A 9,527-nucleotide genomic window follows, 5' to 3' on the forward strand; every position below is an offset into this window, starting at 1 on the left:
TTTTTTTATACATACAGCAAAATATCTAAGCTTCTATTTATGCAATAAAAAATCCTTTGTAAAAAAAAAAAAAAAGTAACGGCCTTGGTTGCTGCTTACTACAGATGCTACAATTATTGGTGCAAGGGAGGCAGTCTCTAAAGATTAGCAGCAAAGGGCTGGCAGATTTTAAAGAGGTAAAAACCTCTGAATCTATCATGGGTGTATATAAGGTTTATGGAGAGACAGAAGGAAATTGGGAGGTCTCTGCATCACTCCTCCAGAGGAACTACTTCTTGCAGGCATGTGCATCTGTGGCTCATGGGCCGTTTCCCAAATCTAGGCAAAAACCAAGGCATGAGCTTGTCAGGGAAGGTCTTTCTCAAAGCACTTTCAGCAATCCAGACTTCCTTAGAATAATGCAAATCAGCTTTTGAGGAAGCTCAACTCTAGAAACTTTCTTCTCTTGTTTTGCTGTGCACAAAATCTGAAAGCTGTTTATGGCACTCCCTTTACTCAGCCTATGAAGTAGATTTTTTTACCAACTGAAAACCAGTCATTCCTACATGTTCCACCAAATCCTGCAGCATAAGTTAATGCAGTCACTAGGCTAATCAACAGAGAAGATTTTTAGCACAGAAATAAAGGCTTAGCCATGTGTACCAATGCCAGTGGTCAAAGCCGCCTTTGTGTTTCCTTTGCAAAGCTCTTCCCAGATCCTGGTAGCTTCTGTGTGTTAAGGTGAAGCTGAAATCCCACATGGGAGAGTGAAGAGGAGGGAGGAGAAGAGGCAGGAGGACTCGGGAGCAGCCTGGGAGCCGGGTGGGATGTGAGGGGCCCCCAGGGCCGCTCATTCCTGCCCCATTCCTGCAGCTCAGGCTTGAGTACCGCTGCAGCCAGGCAAGCACACACTCTTGCAGTGCCATCTCACAAGCATTAGTTGACTAAACGTGGGTGCAGCTGATGCAGCTGATGTCTGGAGAGCTCTCGGTGTTTCAGAAATGATTACCATGAACTCCAGTAATTTTCATATCATTGTTCATGAGGTTGCCTTGGGGAACATAAAAGTACTGCAAAAGCCACGTTCCTAGGATAGAGCAACATTCTTGCTACATCCATTTCAGTATTACCTGGCTAGAGAACTAATGCCATCATAAAAAAAAAGCAGTTTTCCTCTGCTGTCTCAGCAGTCATCTGTGTATGCAAACATGTAATTGAATGGTAATTTAATTAAATGGCTCTGCTGCTTTATTAGACTCTGCTAACCACCCCCATTAAGCAGCCATTGAGGAAAACACACCAAGACACTTACCTAACCCACATGGCCCAAACCCAAAAGGACGTTGTCAGGCCTGGGTAGTGTCCATGAGTTTTGAAAGGAAGCAACATGATGGCCTCGTATGTCTTTGCATACTGGTTCCGATCTAGATTTTTTTAAAACTCTCATCCAAGAGTAACATTTCTAGAGCAATGGGTCTAGCATGTGCTATCGCAAGAGCATGTGCTTCTATTTTTGTTTTCTAAACTGAAAGCAGAGGTATTCTCCCCTTCAGTAGAGCTGCTCTGAAGGCAGAACCAGAGGTACAAAATCTCCTTTTAAATAAAGTAATTTAGTGTCAATGCAGTTTAGCATCACTGAGCACCCAAAGCAATCAAGACCAGCACCAAAATCTGGGGACCTTAGCTGCCAAATGTGTGAAAGAAGTAAATTAACACAAGAAGCCTCCTTTTCGATGGCTTAAACATGGAGAGGAAGCAGCTGTGAGGAGGCAGTCTCCTCTTTCTCTCCTCACCATTTTTCTCTTTCCCTCTTCAGCCAAATCAAGAAACCTCTTTGTATGCTTATGACTCCAAATGTGATCCAAGTCGACTGTTTTTTTCCTTAACTTTACAGCAGTGCTACAGTGTAAACCACCCACAGAGTTTGCACGGGGTGTCCCAGCAGGCTGGTAACTAGAGCTTCCAGAATGAAGAGACTGTATCTGTTCTGAAATCTTTACCAGTTTCTCTTCTCTGATGCATCAGGGTGGAGCTCTGATCCATGCTGTGAAAGGCAGCTGGGAAGGGGACATGCCCATGTGTCCCTTCTCTGTGTGGGTTCCTCTGCTAGCACCTCGAGCTGCCTCTGTGCTGTGGCTGAAGGCTTGGACAAGAAAATATGCTGACACTGGGGGGAGACAGCAGCTCAGGTTTATTTCGGTTTCTTGTTCAGAAAAACAGATGAGGACCTTGAAGCCTGGTTTCTTACAGAAAGAAGCTTTATGCGATCAGTCTAGGCAAGCTTAAAAGAAGAAAAAAACAATTCATTTCAGCTGAGTTTCGGCAAGTAAGAGGAGAAAACAAGAAGAGAGAGTCTTGACAGGTATAGTATGAGTTTGCAGCTTTTTAGATGGCAGAGAAGTTACATGGGGCTCTCTTATAGATGTTCCTATCCCAGAAAGTGTGTCAGGTCACACTATTCTGGTGGTAAAGAAATAAATTTCTTTACCATTACAGAAAATTAGTCTCTTTTGGGAAAAAAAAAAAATGTAGAGATGGGTCACTTAACATTACACAATACCTCATTCACCCAGGTCAAATGTTGTCATTGCCATCAATGCCAAGGGTTGAAGACAGAAAAATTAACATGATTTCCCCCATCAGCACCTTGCATTGTAGCACAGTGTTTAAACAGAGAACCTGAAAATAGGGGAAGAACTGCACTGAAACGTTACAGCCCTACTTCATAAACTGGAGGAAAATGAATGTCCTTTTTTCATGAAAACATGGCTTGGAAATGGTTTTAGAAGTAATTAGTCAATAAGATGTCATGTAAATTCAAGTGATTTGCATTCCAGCTAGCTTAGAGCAAAGGGACATCTGCTATAGTTTTTTTCATCAACATACACTTCTGCATCTGCTTCTCCTCTATGCAAAGCTACTTTAATTATTTTACTCTAGTGATGCATCTCAGTCACATAGAGCTGAAAAAATGATTACTCACTTTGACATCCTGCAACGGTCAGGTATAGTGGGACTCATGACAAGAGCTGTTGCTAGCAAACCTAATAAAATAATACCTATTTAAAATCCTACCAAGAAGATATTAGACTCATGCATGCTATTTCAAATGTTCTTGAATTAGGCACACGTGATTTAGTAACATCCTCCTATTAGAATGTTTAGTCATATGTTAAAGGAATTGCTTGTCATCCTAAATTACCAGTTGAGTCAGAACTGTATGAGCCACAATATTTTAATTCAGTACAAAGGGTTGCAAGGTTTTGTAGAAAACATGATTTGTAATTACTCTTATGGAGCAGCAAAGGGGGAGGGAGGAAGGAAGTACAGTACTCATCTCGGAGGAGTTTGTAAAAAATACCAAAGTTCATTTGATTTCAAACTCGCTTCTTTTTCTGCCCACAGGCTTATATATGCATAAAACAGGACTGGATAGAAAAGGTTCATAAGCCGTCACTTTCCAAACAGAAAGTTGGGAAGAGTAAAGGGGCTTAGAGAGACCTCCCCAAATCAAGAGTCTAAGCTTGCAGTTGTGAAAACAAGTGGTAGAAGTCACTGGTAAGGCTAAGCTGTGATGAGGCAGCAGTCTGGGACTCTGTTCAAATTCTGGTCTCACTCATTTTTGGGTAAATGCAGACTACAGCAATGATGCCACAGGGTTTGTGCTAATGTGACTGCGGTTGCAATCAGTGCATGGCTGGTTCCCTATAGCTTTATGCCAATAGTATCGTGCAGTGTCATTGGGTGAAGGCAGACAGAGCCATTGTGAAACTGAGTTCTGCATCATCTGTTTCTTCAGAAAACCAAATTACTATGCAATTATCATCTGCCCTTGTGATAAAGAAGCACTGGACCTATTCCTCTGCTTTCACACCACTTCATTCGCATTTAGTGAAGCAATTGCTGCTCTAAAACACTATGAAATTGAATTCAGGGCTATGACACCAGGCCCAAAAAAAACATTCCCACCCCTCTCCAACCCCTCTCCCCTTTTCTCCACCACTCTTTCTGCCCTGCAATTGAGGCACTTAATTTTCCATTCCCTCCTTCTGTATTTCAAAAAATACACACAAGAAAAAGACATTTTTGGCTGAGGCATGCAAAGCTGAGAAGATATGGTTATTTGTCTCTGTGTATTCACTTCTCAGCTCTACATGCACCAATTCTTCTGAAGGCAAACCCTCTTATTAGATACATCTTTGCCACACCAAATCACAGTACGCTTTTAGATGGTTTCCATGCATACTAGAAAATCAGTACAGGCTTTTCTCAGTGTACTGAGATGTTTTAGTATACCTATGAATCATCTCATAATTTATTTCTTTTATATTTTCATGGGTTTGATTCTCTGTCTTAAAAGTACACAACACGCATACAAAAGTATTGAGCAAAATAGGTAAACACTATAAAAACAAGAGAGTGTAGAGTGAACTCTGAAAATAATTAATTTAAAACCGATGCTAAGAAATACTGATTTGCATAATTCATAAATGCTCTTTTGAATTCTGTTCCATAGGAAATCATTGCATCTCAGGGCCCATGTAGGACCTAAACAAGAGTACATCACATCAATATCATGGATAAAGAAAATCTCCTGTGATGGAGGCCATATTTTGCTCTAAGAGACTGAACTTTTCATGCTCTGGAGCCTGAACCAACCAGAAGTCCTTAGAAATAAACTTTCTTTCTAACAAAATTTCTTTTACCTTTCATTATAGCATTTATTAATGACTGTTTTTAGAAGTAAGGTACTAGGCAAAATGGACTTTAGAGCTGTTATCAGATCTTAATATTTATATTATTGGGAAAGTCCATCTATTTGGATCAAATACAGGCCTGGCCTGCAGAATTCAGTTTGCAGGACAGTTTTTCGTCAAAATGGGGGATATTTACATCTGTGGCTAGATCTCATGATTCCCACAAAACGGGAATTTATCCAAAACCCAAACTAACTCAATCCTGGGACTGCTTTGAGCCTGTTGTTGTGATAAGCCAAATTAACTTTGCCTACTCAGTGCAGGTGTAACACATACCAACCTAGGCCTGCAATGCATCTAAAACTTAACATTCACATTTAAAATACTGTACTTTATTAGAACTATCGGCAAGACCTGTCAAGGTTTGCACCCTTGAAGGAAAGGGCTGGGCAGGGCTGGAGATAAGTGATTAAAAATCAGCCAAGGCCCCTTTGAGGTTTGTCTGCAGAAAGCCCCATTTAAGAAAATGTGTCCAGGTAGTAGTTTTCCCATCTCTTCGCTTTGTTGGTCGCTATCTTCCATTTGCTTGGAGTCATCTTCTCTATTCCTTTCACAATCAAGTCGCTGAGGAGGATGCACCTATAGGAGTAGGTCCTCTCAAAAGACCTCAGGGCAAAGCCCTGCCTGTTGTTTATAATAAACCATTTCAAAGACGACCAGGCGACATCTAGCGGATAGAGGTAGCTGTAAGATGAGGGTACAGCAAGAAGCTCATGGCCATTGGCTCTAGCAATTTCAGGGCAACACTTAATGCTAGACATGTAGGTGACTGGTGGGGCTGAAGGCTGAGTGCCTGGCTCCTGATCCTTGAGTTCTTTGGTCCCCACGGGTATCGGCTGCCTTTTCTCCCTGGTCACAATTACACATTTTCCATAGGACAGAGTCAGAGAATCACATAGCTCCTGAAAGATGGCTTCCTGCCAGTCGATGGACAGTTCATCTCTTAACAGCAGTCTGTACCTCCAAGGCACCCACCCTTGGCTGCTGCCAGCATGAACGAGTGTCCATACTGGCCAGCTCAGGCTGTCTTCCTCGGCTTTTTTATCTCCTGTTACGAGGCTTTCTGGAATATCCGTTTCTCCTAAAAAAACGGTGTTGAAACCCTTAAGCTGCAGTGCCCGCAGAGCTTTCAAATATTGCAGGCACCGTGTCTGTGATGCGGCATCAAAGCGGCCTCTGTGGATGATGTGCCTGAGGAGTGGGTTGGCAAAGCGCTGCATGTCCCAGGAGAGCCGTGAGCCTGCCAAGGAGGAGGTGGAAGCCCATGAGCTCACAAGGAGCCAGCCGTGTCACAGCCACCAGCGCCGCGGCTTCCGCAGGGCTGCTCAGACCACCGGGGCCTCAGAAAGCAATAGCCCCCTCGGGCTGAGTAGACTGCAGTGTTGCACTTCAAGGCTTCTCACATGGGGATATTGCTCATCTTAAATACCATGATTGTCCTCTTGGAGCGCCGGGTGGGATCCTTGGGCGAGCCACAGGCCTGTGAGAGGGGTCTGGAGGGACTGGGAGGTGGAGGAAGGAGCTGCTCGGGATCAGCACAGAGAAGTGACAGAGACCACTGCCCAGGCCAGGCTGTAAGAAATATCCACGGCTGGGGAATCTGAGGTCTCTCTCAGAGTGGGGGCTATCCCTGGTGTGGGAGATGAGTACAAGTAGCTGGCGGGGAGAAGCGTGTGTGGGTGTGTGCATGTGGATGCACAACAGGCAGCAGGTGTTAGGCTGGGGAAGAGCATGGAAGAACAGAAGCTAAGGACTATTTCGACCCGTCTAGTTTCTTACCTGCCCCTCCTCCTCCCTTCAGAGGCATGTGCAGGATTTTACCACAGGAACAAACTTGTCAGTAACATGACTGCTAAATTGCTCACACTCAGCTATAGCTATGAGGCCAGGAGTAAATGCTGGCAGCATTACCAGGCTGCCAGATGGAGCTGAACAGCACAAACATGTCAGCCCATGATGAAGGCCCACATGTCCTTGTCTACCACTGAAAAAATGATATTCCATGGTCCATGTCATCCCCTCTTAAACATTTCTCATCTTACTGCCATCCCCCCAAAGCTATCAGAAACTCTGTGAAGTCAAAGTATGTCTGAATGGGAACATGGTCTAGAGGGCCCAACACAGCTGCCTGGTTGCTCTCCTTGCTAAGGCAGATAAGTGATCGTGTTAGCACTGGAACATGGCGAACCGAAGCCTGGAAATTTGGAAATTGATATGAGAAGGGTATACCCTAGAAAGAAGCCAGCATGGTTTAACTGTTAGCCAAGTACAATAAAGACTGTACATATGAAAAAAAAAAAAAAAAGTCTGCAGCACTATTCATATGAGAACACACCACAGAATAATATTGATCTTTTTATTATTAGCTTTTCTTACTGCAGTATATCCTTTTCTTTTAGTGTTAGCTACTTACCCTTAACAAAAACACACATGGGAATAAGCTGACAGGAGTAGTCCTGGAGGGAATTACTGGGTGCTTATTAGTTTTGAAAAGCACCCATGCTTAGAAGTCTACTAAACAACTGCCTGTAAAATTATCATAGTTTATAATTTCTTATGTGTAATCAACAAGGCATCCATGGCACTGATTAGAATTGTGGATCATAAGTCATAGTACTCAGATTGAAGGTGCCCTTTCCTTCTCTCCAAGAAAAGATGTAGTGAATTGCAAACAAATTAGAGCACATCATCATTGAGATCATACAAACAGGGCATGATCCCTTTTTTAATTCTTGCTTTTTAGCTGCCTTTTCATTTTGAATAGATACCAGTAGGAAATAGGGCAGGGAAGCAAATGTGATCATATCTGGGAAGGGTCTCCATAGTCAAGGGTGAGGTAAGGAGTTCACATATCCTTGCCTACTTGCCAGCCATCTGTGGCTCAAGGTGGCCCTCCCACATCGTCCTTTGCAGACCTTCACCTGTGGTGCTCATGGGCTGGCAAGAAGCAGCAATTTGCTGCTCCTGTGCGCTGGCAGCAGCTCTCCTGCATGGGCACCTGATGCATGGCACCAGTGGGAGCTTTTTGTGGTGCAAGGACTGGCAAAGCAGCAGTCCCATGAATTTCAGGGTTTGGGCTTTGAGGCCAGGACTACCTGTCTTCCTCCACCTACCCCCAGCGTGTGTAACCATCACATCCTACAGCTGGGGTTGACTGCCCTCCTGCCATATGCCTGCGGATATGGAGAGCATGGGCACAGCAGCCCATGGGGCAGCTCACTGTGATGGTCAAACTGTCACCACCTTCTACAGGATCCATGTATGGGGCAGCTCACTGTGATGGTCAAACTGTCACCACCTTCTACAGGATCCATGTGTTATAGGTGGGCTGGCATCCCTCAATGTAATCCCTGCCTCGTAAAGAGGGCACCAAGCATTGGCAGATGCCCTGCCTAATGCACCTTGTTGTACCAAATTCTAGTGTATCACTTAACTAAACAACAAATTTACCAATTACTCATGAACTTATTAATGAGCTCATTAGGATACCAATTATTGGTTACATGCCAATTATTCATTTCAGTAGCAATTATATTATTAGGATACCAATCATCATTCATCTATATGCAAAATAAAAATAATCACAAATCCTTTATTTTGAAATATACAAAAAAACAGTGAAATTTGAAACATAATGACGTACAACAGGTAGAATATTAGGCAAACAGTAGAGGTTTCTGCTGTTGTTTTATATTAAGTGTAGTAGCTAAAATTAAGTTGCTAATTTTGAAATTAAACTTTTTAATTTTATCTAAACAAAATGTTTTGTAAGTTTGTTTTATTTTTCCCCTAAAACTGAGACTTCAGAGTTCTATTCTACAAGGATTTTTTTTCAGTTGTACATGGAATGAAAAAAAATTAAGTTTCTTTGCTCTAACAAATCCTCTACCAAGTTTAAATAATTAATCTTCCCTCCAACTGTTTAGTAAAGTCCTGAACATTACCTAAACTCACAGGCCAAAGTGGCAATTCTGGTGCAGAAGAGGATTTTTCAGAAGCGTCTAACCTTAGCTCTTGATCCATGACAGACCCAGTAAGAGAAACACTTGCTGAAATCAAAGATGGTCTAAGGGTGGAAACACTGATAAAGGTGGAAACTTAAGAAAATGCATTGAAACAAAACTTAATACAACAGCCCAGAACATTTTTAAATTGGATTACTAGAACTGCTGGCCGTTTACCAGAAAGATCTGTGAGAAATTTTGAAAAAACTGATTAAACTTGATATTCAGCATTAGGGATTCTCTGCTGTCTAACAAAGGTTGAGCTTGATAACTTTACCCCTGAGAGTACCACAAAAATGGCTTCTACCTTACATGACCATCTATTGCCTGAAATCTGCAGGAGGGGGACAGCTTTGGGAGTTTTAGTCCTTTTTTGGTTGCAGCTGAAATTGTCCAACAGATGCGTGTGTATACATCAGCATCTCTTTGAGGTAGTGGGAAAAACTTCTCCTGAGAGGGAAGCAGAAAAGTTTCAAACTGCTCTGATATTAGATCTATAGTTGTAGAATCGAGGTAGCTGAGGAGCTTGGCAAGACTGGACATTGCTGATAGCATTTGTAAGCCTGCAAGGACCATGGGAGGGGAGGGAGCACATTGCCCCACATCAGCAGTACCTATAGGAGAAGACACCAAACCTTTCTGTCCCAGTTTATCAACAAAATCCAGATGAACAGTTGAGATGATTAATGGAAGGGAGTGGAGAGGGGGAATTCCCAGAAACTGAAGTGTATAGACTGTTTCAAGAGTGATACAGAAGCTCCTTCAGCACAGAGAGAAAAATGATGCT

The 9,527-nt window shown here is 42.8% G+C and overlaps 1 protein-coding gene across 1 annotated transcript; it reads right to left on the reverse strand.

Annotated features, from left to right (window-relative positions):
• Positions 1-5,194: 5,194 nt before the first annotated feature.
• On the reverse strand, positions 5,195-5,956 carry CUNH21orf140 (chromosome unknown C21orf140 homolog). Its single transcript, XM_088529011.1, has one exon. The coding sequence runs from the start codon at positions 5,954-5,956 to the stop codon at positions 5,195-5,197; it is 762 nt and encodes a 253-aa protein (XP_088385137.1).
• Between the last annotated feature and the right edge of the window lie 3,571 nt (positions 5,957-9,527).

The sequence above is a fragment of the Tinamus guttatus genome, unplaced genomic scaffold (assembly GCF_059628265.1).
Source record: "Tinamus guttatus ecotype Peru unplaced genomic scaffold, ASM5962826v1 Tinamus_guttatus_pri_ptg000318l, whole genome shotgun sequence".
NCBI classification, from domain to species: domain Eukaryota; kingdom Metazoa; phylum Chordata; class Aves; order Tinamiformes; family Tinamidae; genus Tinamus; species Tinamus guttatus.